The sequence below is a fragment of the Trachemys scripta genome, chromosome 6 (assembly GCF_013100865.1).
Source record: "Trachemys scripta elegans isolate TJP31775 chromosome 6, CAS_Tse_1.0, whole genome shotgun sequence".
NCBI classification, from domain to species: Eukaryota; Metazoa; Chordata; order Testudines; family Emydidae; genus Trachemys; species Trachemys scripta.
Window position 1 is genome coordinate 11124487 of NC_048303.1, and position 13913 is coordinate 11138399.

Consider the following 13913-nt stretch of genomic DNA (forward strand, 5'->3'; position numbering starts at 1 on the left):
AGACAGTTTCCCAAACGTTGTGTCACACTGTGCAATAGCAAAAAGGCGGGTGAAGCTGTTTGAATCATTTAAAGCTCAACTAGACAAAGCTTTGGCAAATATGCACAAAGAACAATCCTGCACTGGACAAAGGACAGACTAGACAGATAAACGACTTTGTGATTCCAACAGCTGCACTGAAGGACAGACAGTTTAGTTTTATGAACTAGTATGGGTAGGCAATTACATGAAGGAAGAACAAGGATTTCATAGTCTGAACAGGTTTTTGTTGTTTTTTTTTTTTTAAACTTTCCACCTTATACAAGAGGCCTGGCCAGAAGTTAAAGGACTACAGCCAGGTTCTGCATAGCAGTTTGTTGTGTTTACACTATGAATTGAAAGCACACATTAACATCTGTACGATGAAGGGTTTGCATAGTTTTTCTCCAAAATACACAAGGAAGAACACTTTAGGAATTTGCATTCATAAGTGAACACCACAATCAGGAAAAAACTATTTACAGGATTTTTTTTTTTTTGCCATGGAAGGGGGAGGAAGGGGAAAGAAGGATGTAAGGAACAAACAAATATAGCACAAATCATGGCTATTTCACAAACCTTCATTATTCTAAATGAAGTTTATTACAGGCTGCAGTGAAAGAATTCAGCACTGCAGACTTCTGCACCTTTTTCCTGTATCCAGGATAAACATATGCTGTTTTCATTCTAGAGTGGTTAAGTGCCTTTTTTATTTAAAAAAAGTTGTTGTTTTTTACATTATTGCTGTGTAGGAATCCATCCAACAACAAAACAAAGTCAGTTTCCCCAGAACAAGCCAAAGGGTACGTTTGTTCTGACTGTCTTTTTTTACTCCAAATATTTTGTGACCAAGAAAAAAAAAAAGTTCTAATCATTTCAGTTCCTACTGTAGATGTAGTTTTACTCGACTTTCAGAAGGCAACAGAATCAATCTGTCTTTTTAATAAATATCAAAATAGCTTCCAAGACACTGCAGTTCCTTCTCCAGTCATGACGAGCAGCTTTGTGCAATTACTCCTAGAGTGTTTTTGCTGCCAGTGTTTCAGTCTAATGAGATGATGTCAGGAATGCTGCTCCCACTGCTGGTTATGACTCCTGTCTCGCTCCTGCTTGAAGAACTAACATGAGTGCTGCTCTCCTGGTGGCTGGTAGATGTGATGATATTGCCCGGGGTGCTGCTTGTTAAGGTTGAAGTGAGACTATCCAAAAACATGGGAGGACAGTACTGCTTGAAACAAACAATGATGCCGATAAGGAAGAGACTTAACTGCACAAGGGAAAAGTAAGCTCTGAGGATGCATCTTCCCTACAACAAGTAAGTTAACTACAATAGAAACTTGCTAATACATGCACAATAAGAACCAGACTTTTACAAACCAGCAAGCAAGAACACAGCAAGCAAAGAATGCATCAAACTAGATTCTGCTCATTTATTTGAGAAGGCTAGGTTAGTTTTAATAACACTTCATTACTTCTAATACATATGCTACAGAACATTTACTGGCATACAATGAAATCTTAGTACAGAGCTGTAGCAAGGTCTTATGTTGCTACCACATCTCATTAGTGGAAAATTTACCTCTTAATTTGCAGATGTGCAAGTATAAGAGGGTCTCCTATCATTTGTGTAATCACCTTATATTTACATAGCACCTTTAGTCCTCAATGACAAATGTGCTTTGCAAATTCAATGTCTACAAGAATCACTTCATCCACACCACTGAAGTGCAGCCACTTAACAGCAAGAGATACTTGACTCTTTCTAAGAACATTTTACCATTGACAAATGGGCTGTAATAGTCTAGTTTACCCAAAAAAAAAAAAAAAAAAAATCAAACTCATGCAAATTCAAAATAGGTTTCCTGAATTGGCAGAACCTCCTTTTAAACTAGCATTATTATGGTTGAATACAGCAAGGAGTGTTTAAGGCACTAAATCTCTAGAAGGTTTTAATGAGTCCATACCCAAAAGGGATCGGAACATCTTCAGTCTTTACCTACTTGATGTACCCTAAAAATGTACTATACTAGTTTTTAAATGGATTCATTTCTTACTTTTGTGGTGTCTTCAAAACTATCCCACCCTGAGACCTCCGGTCACAGCAATAGTTTGGAATCAAACTGTAATGTCTGAATTGGCTGGAGGAGTTGCTTTACAGCAATATATTCAATCTATATCTTTTGTGTACAGTCTCTATCAATCCCAGCCTGGCAGCCTTTGGATCCCCAACTCAGAGTCCCCTACTATATGGCCCATCTGCAGGGGCGTGCAAAAAGGGGGGCAAGAGCTCCCCCCCCCCCCCCAATCTGTGTTTCTGCAGCCTTGGGCCAGGAGAAAGTGGCCGGGCTGCTGGCTGAGCTCCTCCTCCCCCCACCCCTACAGCTGCAGCTTCTCCTTCCCTGCTTTCGGAGTCCCCTGTTGCCTCTGCCTCCAGGCCCCGACTCACCTCAGCGGTGTCTGCAGAGCTGGTAGCAGCACTGGGAATCCAGGAGCATGGAAGCAGCAGCAGGCTGCAGCTATAGGAGTGGGGGGGGGGAAAGGAGCCTGCAACCAGGTGCCCTGCTGCTTCCTCCGTGCCCATGCTGCAGGGACATGGAGAGTTCTGCTGCAAGGGGAGATGCTGCTTCCTCACTGCTGGGCTTCCCCACCAGAGGCATCTTGAGAAATGGGGGGAAGGGAGGGACCACACATTTGTGTGTGTTTAGTGTCCCCCAAAAGTGTTCACATTTAAATTCTTGCGCATGCCCCTGCCCATCTGACACAGCTACAGTAAGTACTTCCTCTTTCTCCAAGGGCTGGGCAGATGACAGCTGTCCTGAAAGCTCAGGAGAGGATCAGAATCTCTCTCAAATCCTAATCTCATCTTGTCTATTTAATTAAGATCAAGATCAAGTGTAGTATCCATTGAATATCTGATATAGCCTCCTGCCTACACAGGGGAATGGATTATAATAGGCCACTACGTAGAGTCAATTACGTTACAAAGGGATGGAAACTCATGTTTCTGGGAAGAGGACTCTAGCTACCTACCTATCTGGGGATTTGGGGGGGAAAGAGTCTTCCCTTATTGAAAAGTTATTCTATACTGGTCTATCATGGGATGGTTTGTGCCTTCCTCTCAATGTTTGATACTAGCTACTGTTTGAGACAGGATTCCTGACAGTCTGGACCAGTCGGGTGGTCCGATTAGTTTGCAATTAATTTTTCTGAAGTGTGTAACCATGAAAAAAAACAAAACACTTAAATTAAAAAAAAACAAAAAACAAAACACAGACATCAATGTAGCCAGGAAACATACCTGTGGATCAACTGGGATTAGTGAAAGAAAATCCAAACCTAGAAAAATAAGAGATTAATGTTGTCTCCTCTGTTATCAATAGTTGTACAGCTTTAAGAAACATTTTATCACCATTAATTGTTTAGTGTTAGCTATAGAGTACTTCGTGAAGGACACATGGTAATACCTGTCTCAAATTATCAGGAGCCAGGAAAAATAAAGTTGTCTAGTTACAAGTGGGTTTTTTCCCTACATGTAGGTAGAGTGATGGTGGTGTTTTCACTGGATATACTAGGGTGATTTTAACATGGTTGCATAGATGAGGAGGTAGCTAATTGGAGATATTGCAAGTGTATGCAAGTGTAGCATAGCACAAGAGTCACTGTGTGACCGTAACTTTTAATCAAACTGGACATAAAGAATGTCAATATTAAGCATGCTGTAGAGAAGTAGGGTCACAACGTGACCAAGTCCACAACCAAACAGCAGGCCTCTCCTCCATCCAAAGGCAGCCAGCAAGGAAACACTTCTAACATCATCCCTATTGTGTTGAAGCAGTCTGGAAACATTAGGAATGGAGCAGTTCTAACTACAAGCTTCAAGGAGCAGTGACTGAATTTCTTCCATCTTATACACCTTCAGTGCTTAAGCATTTAGGGCAGAACTTTCAAAAACAGAAGCCTACCAATGCTAGAGACACTTTAGTCTTGTATTTTTGAAAATCCTGGCCTTGCCTTCTCCATATTGACAGAAAGAAAGACAAAAGAATAGAGAATGGAATGGGCTACTGTAGAACTCACCTCCTACTCCCTCCCTTGCCAGCCAGCCCTGGCCTCCAACCGGATCTAGGCAAAGGTGTTCCCTCACCAGCAGGCTGTCTGTCCCCCCACCCTCTGAGAAAACGGATGGGAGATTTGATTCAGGAGATTTCTCTACAGAGCCCATAAGGGATCCACAATTCTCATTGTGAAATTCTAGAACTTTAATTCTCTCCTTAAGGTTAAAATGAACTAAAGGTGAACCGAAGGCTTTTCTGAGTATTCTACAGAAAGACGCTGGGTTTTCTTAAGGGAGGCATGTTGGGAGGGAGGGAGCAATACAAGAACCAGAGAGCGCAGTGAAACACAGAGGTGGTGATCTATCTCAATGCCATCATCCAGGTGGGGGCTGGAACAGGAAAAAAAGCCACAAGTGTAGCAGGGAGGATATGGACAGGTCAGGGAAAGGGGTGGGTGTTGGCTGAAACCATTTTCCAAGGCTCTGTGTACTAGTGTAGGTAGAAGGAATCCCAAAAATCCTCACAAACAGCATTCTTGTAAAGAGCGAGGATAGAAAATACCACCATTTCCCACCTTCTGATTGCTATTAGCAGCAGTGTTGAAGAATGCATCATGGGCATTTAGGGGATGTCTAGATAAAAAAGGCAACAGAGGTCAGAGCTTACACATTGTAGCTCACCTTAACCTTTTTCCTAGGTTAGGCAGAGTAACACTAGGGACAACCTCAACCAGCTAGATCGAGGTAAAAGGTTTCTCTCCTTGTCTAGAGGCAAGGTAAGGTTGAGGTGAGCGGTCACAACTTTAGATGCTTACTCTCCCTATCTTGTGTTTTTGAAGCACATCAGCCAGGTGATCACACTAATGAAACCTAATCCATCGTAGTGAGAGACTTCTCCTCTAGCTGATTTACCAACACACAAACTCGACTTTGTGCTCATTAGAGCAATGTTTTTGACTTCACCATTTTGGAAGCTATACGACTGGAATCTGAACATGAAAAGACCCCCTAGTGACCTGCTTGCACTGTTCTGGTTTAGATGTAGCATCAGTGCAGTGCTCAGTAAGGCAATACCTCGTTAGTTATTAATGAGAGTGTTGGAAAATGTTAAAAAAATTAACCACCACCTACCTGGCAAGTCTGACGACATACTGGATATTTGTGAGTGGTGGAATGGTACTGAGTAGTCTGTTAATGAAGGAGGAATAGCAGCAGGATCAACCGTTGTCACACTGGGCACTCTTACGGTAGATGGCTGATACATGAGAACCCTGTTTTAAACAGCATGGGAAATTGCAAACAATCTGGCTGTTAGTTAAGAGGAGAGAAATTCTGCACCACAGTGCATTCTCATTCACAAGGTCACTATGTTACAACACAACTATAGTGTGGCTACTCACTACACAGTACTCCACTCTAATCTCCTCTTTCATAACAGTCTTCATTATAACATGAACGTATCTTGGCTCTCAACAGCAGCTGTGACATAAGAGCTAGTTGGCATTAAAACAAAGTACAGTGCTGCAGTCATTTATAACACTATCATCCAGGAATATAAATGGCTATTTGTAAGTGAATTAAGTACTCTGGGGGAAGTGAGGAACTGACAGAACTGACTGAAGCCAGGAACAGGACAAGCTGGCACTTGTTTAAGCTTCCCCATGTATCATTACGCCAATGCTGACTTCTAGTGCCACATAAAGTTGGTCCAGCATTTATCAGTCCTCTCTGACCAATGTATGGTATGAAAACAACAAACTCATCTTCATTCACAACTTAAAGCAAGAGTTAAATTCAGCTCTCCAGAGGTGCAAGACAGTACAGTAATCCACTGGGCCAACTATCCCCTCAAATATTTGAATAAGATCTTTTTGTAACCCCAAGTCAGTGATAGAACCTTACACAGGAAACATGCCAGAATGCATACATTTCTAGACACTGAAAAAGACGGCTTCAGAGACATCTTAATTCTACAAAAGCATGTCTGAGGTTTTTGTGCTCAGAAAACAGACAGGAATACTTCAGACCAACATAAGACAAACATATGGCTGGTTGCACCCATCTTGCCAAAAAGTGGCAGCAGCAGCATTATGAAAGGAAGTCACTGGCATCTGACGTTACTATTAAACCTATTCTTTCCTGAAGATATTTAGAATTATTTACATTTGCAATCAGTACTGAAAGAGGAAGAAGTCTGGCAACAGGACTCCTCTGCTGCTCTCAACAAGTGATCGGACTTCAAAGAGGGTCACCACTGGAAATCTATGAAAAGTAATTTCTACTATAGACTTGCCAAAGAGCAGTAAACACCTGTTGTTGCAGAGTGAACAGGACATGCTCAGTACTTCAGCAGGTGGCAGAAAGAAGAAAAGTAAGTTTTGGGCATGGAGTGGAGAATTTACTTGAGGAAAGGACATGAGCTACTATGCTGTGACTCTCAGATGTTGTAGGAAATTTGATCATGACCAGTTAGTGATGCCAGAAGGTTCACCCTCTGGAGTGGGTTGACGGAGCAATGGTCAGCTCTAATAATGGTCAGCCTAACAATAGAGTAACTCCTCACTTCAAGTCGTCCCGGTTAACATGGTTTCGTTGCTGATCAATTAGAGAACATGCATGTTTAAAATTGCGCAATGCGTCCTTATAACGTTGTTTGGCAGCCACCTGCTTTGTCCTCTGCTTGCAGGAAGAGCAGCCCTTTGCAGCTAGCTGGTGGGGGCTTGGAACCAAGGTGGACTGGCAGCCCCCCATCAGCTCCCCGCTCCCCTAAGTTCCCTGTGTGGCAGCTTCCCAGCAGGCTACCAATTGCCAGCAGTTCAGCTGTCCCTCCCCACACTGCCATGTGCTGCTCCTGCCCTCTGCCTTGGAACTGCTCCCAGGAGCCTCCTGCTTGCTGTGCGTGGGGGGGGGGGGGGGGAGGGGGGGGGAGAAGGGGGCTGTCAGGGTGTGTCCCTCCCCCCTGCTCACCGCTTCTCCATATAGAGCAGGACAGAGGGAGCTTGCTGGCTGCAGCTGCTGTCTCAACTTCCTGATCTACTTAAAAAGGCAATATATTTAGAGTGGTGTAAGCGTACTTAAAGGGGCAATGCGCATCTCTCTCTCTCTCTCACACAGGGTGTGTCTGTCTGCCATGCTGTCTCCCCTCCCTCCATTCGTGCTGCCTTGTAAAGTGTGAGGCTACATTAACAATGTGTTAACCCTTGAGGACTCAGCCGAATGCTAGTTCATCATTTACCAGTAAAGCATTCCCTGGGAAATATCCCACCCTCTTCCATCCTTAGGCTGGCTAGCCTAGTGAGGAGGGCTTTAAACTAGGTTCACTGGAGGAAGGAGACCAAAGCCCTGAGGTAAGTGGGGAAATAGGATCCTGGGAGGAAGCACAAGCAGGAGAGCGCAAGAGGGGAGGACTCCTGTATCATACTGAGAAAGAGGGACGATCGATGAGTTATCTTAAGTGCCTATACACAAATGCAAGAAGCCTGGGAAACAAGCAGGGAGAACTGGAAGTCCTGGCACAGTCAGGGAACTATGATGCGATTGGAATAACAGACTTGGTGGGATAACTCACATGACTGGAGTACTGTCATGGATGGATATAAACTGTTCAGGAAGGACAGGCAGGGCAGAAAAAGGTGCGGAAGTTGCGTTGTATGTAAGAGAGGAGTATGACTGCTCAGAGCTCCGGTATGAAACTATAGAAAAACATGAGAGTCTCTGGATAAAGTTGAGAAGTGTGAGCAACAAGGGTGATGTCGTGGTCGGAGTCTGCTATAGACCACCAGACCAGGGGGATGAGGTGGACGAGGCTTTCTCCTGGCAACTAGCAGAAGTTGCTAGATCACAGGCCCTGGTTCTCATGGGAAACTTTAATCACCCTGATATCTGCTGGGAGAGCAATACAGCGGTGCACAGACAACGCAGGAAGTTTTTGGAAAGTGTAGGGGACAATTTCCTGGTGCAAGTGCTGGAGGAAACAACTAGGGGCAGAGCTTTTCTTGATCTGCTGCTCACAAACAGGGAGGAATTAGTAGGGGAAGCAAAAGTAGATGGGAACCTGGGAGGCAGTGACCATGAGATGGTCAAGTTCAGGATCCTGACACAAGGAAGAAAGGAGAGCAGCAGAATACGGACCCTGGACTTCAGAAAAGCAGACTTTGACTCCCTCAGGGAACAGATGGGCAGGATCACCTGGGAGAATAACATGAAGGGCAAAGGGGTCCAGGAGAGCTGGCTGTATTTTAAAGAATCCTTATTGCGGTTGCAGGAACAAACCATCCCGATGTGTAGAAAGAATAGTAAATATGGCAGGCGACCAGCTTGGCTAAACAGTGAAATCCTTGCTGATCTTAAACGCAAAAAGGAAGCTTACAAGAAGTGGAAGATTGGACACATGACCAGGGAGGAGTATAAAAATATTGCTCAGGCATGCAGGAGTGAAATCAGGAAGGTCAAATCACACTTGAGGAGTTGCAGCTAGCAAGAGATGTTAAGAGTAACAAGAAGGGTTTCTTCAGGTATGTTAGCAACAAAAAGAAAGTCAAGGAAAGTGTGGGCCCCTTACTGAATGAGGGAGGCAACCTAGTGACCGAGGATGCGGAAAAAGCTAATGTACTCAATGCTTTTTTTGGCTCTGTCTTCACAAACAAGGTCAGCTCCCAGACTGCTGCAGTGGGCAGCACAGTATGGGGAGAGGGTGACCAGCCCTCTGTGGAGAAAGAAGTGGTTCGGGACTATTTAGAAAAACTGGACGTGCACAAGTCCATGGGGTCGGATGCGCTGCATCCGAGGGTGCTAAAGGAGTTGGCGGATGAGATTGCAGAGCCATTAGCCATTATTTCTGAAAACTCATGGCGATCAGGGGAGGTCCCGGATGACTGGAAAAAGGCTAATTTAGTTCCCATCTTTAAAAAGGGGAAGGAGGAGGATCCGGGGAACTACAGGCCAGTCAGCCTCACCTCAGTCCCTGGAAAAATCATGGAGCAGGTCCTCAAGGAATCAATTATAAAACACTTAGAGGAAAGTGATCAGGAACAGTCAGCATGGATTCACCAAGGGGAAGTTGTGCCTGACTAACCTAATTGCCTTCTATGATGAGATAACTGGCTCTGTGGATGAGGGGAAAGCAGTGGATGTGCTATTCCTTGATTTTAGCAAAGCTATGGTCTCGCACAGTATTCTTGCTGCCAAGTTAAAGAAGTATGGGCTGGATAAATGGACTGTAAGTGGATAGAAAGCTGGCTAAATCGTTGGGCTCAACGGGTAGTGATCAATGGCTCCATGTCTAGTTGGCAGCCGGTTTCAAGCGGAGTGCCCCAAGGGTCGGTCCTGGGGCACTCCGCTTATTTGTTTAATATCTTTATTAATGATCTGGAGGATGGTGTGGACTGCACTCAGCAAGTTTGCAGATGACACTAAACTGGGAGGCGTGGTAGATACACTAGAGGGTAGGGATCAGATACAGAGGGACCTAAACAAATTGAGGATTGGGCCAAAAAAACCTGATGAGGTTCAACAAGGACAAGTGCAGAATCCTGCACTTAGGACGGAAGAATCCTATGCACTGCTACAGACTAGGGACCGAATGGCTAGGTAGCAGTTCTGCAGAAAAGGACCTAGGAGTCACAGTGGATGAGAAGTTGGATATGAGTCAAGAGTGTGCTCTTGTTGCCAAGAAGGCTAACGGCATTTTGGGCTGTATAAGTAGGGGCATTGCCAGCAGATCGAGGAACGTGATCGTTCCCCTTTATTCGACATTGGTGAGGCCTCATCTGGAGTACTGTGTCCAGTTTTGGGCCCCACGCTACAAGAAGGATGTGGAAAAATTGGAAAGAGTCCAGCGGAGAGCAACAAAAATGATTAGGGGTCTGGAGCACATGACTTATGAGGAGAGGCTGAGGGAACTGGGAATGTTTAGTCTCCAGAAGAGAAGAATGAGGGGGGATTTGATAGCTGCTTTCAACTACCTGAAGGGAAGTTCCAAAGAGGATGGAGCTCGGCTGTTCTCAGTGGTGGCAGATGACAGAACAAGGAGTAATGGTCTCAAGTTGCAGTGGGGGAGGTCTAGGTTGGATATTAGGAAACACTATTTCACTAAGAGGGTGGTGAAGCACTGGAATGCGTTACCTAGGGAGGTGGTGGAGTCTCCTTCCTTGGAGGTTTTTAAGGCCCGGCTTGACAAAGCCCTGGCTGGGATGATTTAGTTGGGAATTGGTCCTGCTTTGAGCAGGGGGTTGGACTAGATGACATCCTGAGGTCCCTTCCAACCCTGATATTCTATGATTCTCTAACTTCACCACCTCAACCAAGCTTCACAATCATCATTGCTGTGTACAGCATTAAATTGTTTAAAATGTATACTGTACGTATATGTATACATAATATAGTTTTTTGTCTGGAAAAAAATTTCCCTCCCCCCATTTACATTAATTCTTATGGGGAAATTGGCTTCGCTTAACATTGTTTCACTTAAAGTCGCATTTTTCAGGAATATAACTACAACGTTAAGTGAGGAGTTACTGTACTCCCCTTCTTTAGATGAGTATCTAAAGGTCTCTCAGGCCCCCAAAGTACTCCAACTGAAATGCCCTGATGGGAAGATGTAGCCTGGGACTGTTGCTGAGTGATATAAAAAATGGGAGAGACCCAGAAGAGAAAAATGTTGGTAATGGTAAGTAATTTCACTGGAAGTTGGGAATCCTGTATCTAGCTGGGAAAAACAGGGGGATGATGAGATAAGAGAACTTTTAGGAAGTGGCACTTCTGACAGGGCCTGGCAAAAGCCACTGAACAAAATCCATCTCCCTTGTAACTCTATTAAAACAGAATTGTATCCAGGAATGAATATGGCCTCCTTGTTTTTAGCAGGATGGCTTTTTGCCATCTCTGCCAATCTTCTGGAGTTGAGTTTTGTGTTTTTTTTGGTTTTTTTTTGGGGGGGGGGGGGGGTCTTTAACTCCCATTGCTACTTCTTCTAACCCACTTAACTCTCCTCTCTCACACAGTGTTTTCTGTCTCTCTTCTGGCTGATGATCAGGTTTAAGAAATTCAGCTGCATACAGACTTTGGAAGGAAAATCTAGGAGTTGATTCAACACAGTACAGTGTTTCCCTTCTAAAGCTGACATGCTGAAGTCCAGTATATCAATGAAACAGCACTATAGGATTTCAGGATGCAGACCCCCTTCACTATTTGTGGTATTTTCAACCCTTAAATGAAAGCTAGTTTAGCAGGAATGCATTAGCATTTAGCACTGGGGACGCCCTCTGCCACAGCTATCACACCAAGGGAGTACATTCTTGCATACACAACAAGTAAGGGCAAATCTCCGTGTGATGTAAAACTATATAAAACAATCACCTGTACGAAGATACCATATATTAATACAGTTTTCTGCAAGAAGTAACCTAACAGAAGTTCTGATGTGGAAATTTGGAACTGCATCCAGAAGAGCTATTTACAAGTCCATCCACATGTTAGTTGTTATTCTGTAATGTCTCAGATAAGCTAACTTTAAAATTAACAAACCCTTTGGTTGGGCTTCCTTGTGTTTCAGACATAAATATGCATTTCCTTTTGGCAGGAGGATCTTCCTCTTCATCAGAAGAGCTCTCTCTTGTCAAGTCGATAACATCTACTTTCTTCTTGTTTACCTCATTGGCCACTGTCACAGAACATGGTTTGCTGACAACAGTGGAACCTAAAGGAGAAGCATGATTGTTTAAGCAATGTTAACATCAGCAGTTTCCATTTGTGGTATGAATAGCCTCTCAAATTCTACTGTACTTAACTGAAACATGGGCCTTTTGGCCTCTATATAGGAAATCAGAATTCAAAAGCAACCTTGGGATTACTACTCCCTGCACAAAAGACTGGGAGCCACAAAGGCTTTATGTACACTACCGCTTAAGTTGACATAAGTTACGTCACTCGAGTGTGAAAAGACCCTGAGTGACGAAACTTACACCAACTTCATGTGGTATCTACACCGTGCTATATCGCTGGGAGAGCGCTCTCCCGTCAACTTATTGTGTCTTCACCAGACCTGCTAAATTGACGCGCTGAATCAATCGCAGTGGTGCCAATTTAGCGCCGTAGTGAAGACCAGCCCCAAAAGACCTAGATCATCCAGTACATCTGTGTTACCAGAGGGGAACAAATTGCTTCTTGTGCCTCTCCCAGGGATAATGAACAGTCCATTTCCCAAAAGAATCAACATGAAATTAAAAAAAAAAAAAAAAAAAATTAAGAAGCGAGAGAAAGGGATGTTCTTTTAAAATCTAAATGGGTGAAGGGATACCAAGCCCCCAAACTCACTACTGGTAGCTAAAAGGGTTATCCTAGTTACATCTGAGAGTCTATAACGTTTAGATGTTTTTATCCATTTGATATTCAGTACACAAATATACATACTTTCTATTTTGGTACACTGAGGACTGGACACTTTCAGAGCTTCCTTTTTAGGCCTCATAGGACACCAAGAACCATCCTCTTGGAATTTAATCTCATCCACATCTGAACATTCATTAAGGATTTCCATAAAGAGCCTGAAAAATAAAGTTGAGTTGCTTTGGTTTTGTTTACAGTCCTGAGCTAAATCAGAAGTGATGAAGTTAAAAGCCAGCTGTAATGGAGTGTGAATTGCATCAAGGAAGCTACGGAGAAAAAAAACAAAACAAAAAAAACTTCATCTACCTGGGGTATTACATTACACTATCAAAGAAACAGAGGAACCACCTGATCAGCATCCGATACAGCAAACAGGAAAACATCAAAAAAGAGCTCTCCAACCTGGAGACTTTCATAAATAACCAACCTTCCACACAAACGGACTTTACTAAAATAAGACAGGAGATCTACATTACATACTTCACCTCTCTACAAAGGAAAAAAAGATCGTATGCGGTCTAAAATCCTACCTGCCACATGGGGCCACAACAGTGGTACCCCTAACTCACCCAGCAATATCGTCAATTTATCCAGCTACACACACAACTTGGTAGAAGAGTCTGCCCTATCTCAGGGACTCTTTTTGCCTCACCACTCCCACAAACGTGATACAGTTCTGCGGTGATCTGGAAGCCTACTTTCGCCGTCTCCGACTCAAAGAATACTTTCAAGATAACACTGAACAGCGCACTGATACACAGATACCCCCCCACACCAACAGCACAAGAATGCCACAAGGACTCCTCCTGAGGGTCGAAATGACAGTCTGGACCTATACACAGAATGCTTCCGCCGACGTGCACAGGCAGAAATTCTGGAAAAACAACAACGTTGTTTGCCTCATAACCTAAGTCGTGCAGAACACAATGCCATCCAAAGCTTCAGAACCAACCCTGACATTATAATCAAAGAGGCTGATAAAGAAGGTGCAGTTGTCATCATGAACAGGTCTGACTACCAAAAGGAGGTTGCCAGACAACTCCCCAATACCAAATTCTACAGGCCACTTTCCTCAGATCCCACCGAGGAATATACTGAGAAACTGCACCATCTACTCAGGACACTCCCTAGCACCAGCTACTCAGGACACTCCCTACACTAACACAGGAACAAATCAACATACCCTTAGAGGCCCGACCAGGGTTATTCTATCTACTACTCAAGATTCACAAACCTGGAAACCCTGGACGCCCCATCATCTCTGGAATTGGCACTCTCACTGAAGGACTGTCTGGATATGTGGACTCTCTACTCAGACCTACACCACCAGCACTCCCAGTTATCTCCGTGACACCACTGATTTCCTGAGAAAACTACAATGCATTGGTGACCTTCCAGAAAACACCATCCTAGCCACCATGGATGTGGAGGCTCTCTACACAAACATCCCACACAC

The 13913-nt window shown here is 44.0% G+C and overlaps 1 protein-coding gene across 3 annotated transcripts in view; it reads right to left on the reverse strand.

Moving 5' to 3' along the window:
* Nucleotides 1–285: 285 nt before the first annotated feature.
* The window catches only part of PIAS2 (protein inhibitor of activated STAT 2), a 54282-nt gene continuing 40654 nt past the window's right edge, over nucleotides 286–13913 (reverse strand). The window contains exons 11-15 of one of the 3 annotated variants that reach the window (XM_034774737.1): nucleotides 12482–12615; nucleotides 11597–11768; nucleotides 5204–5343; nucleotides 3317–3354; nucleotides 286–1285 (exon numbers count right to left, since the gene is read on the reverse strand). In XM_034774737.1, coding sequence (XP_034630628.1) covers nucleotides 1061–1285; nucleotides 3317–3354; nucleotides 5204–5343; nucleotides 11597–11768; nucleotides 12482–12615 — 709 coding nt within the window. In that variant the 3' untranslated portion in view covers nucleotides 286–1060. The remainder of the gene's footprint in view (nucleotides 1286–3316; nucleotides 3355–5203; nucleotides 5344–11596; nucleotides 11769–12481; nucleotides 12616–13913) is intronic. The other 2 variants (XM_034774739.1, XM_034774738.1) reach the window with 2 other exon arrangements.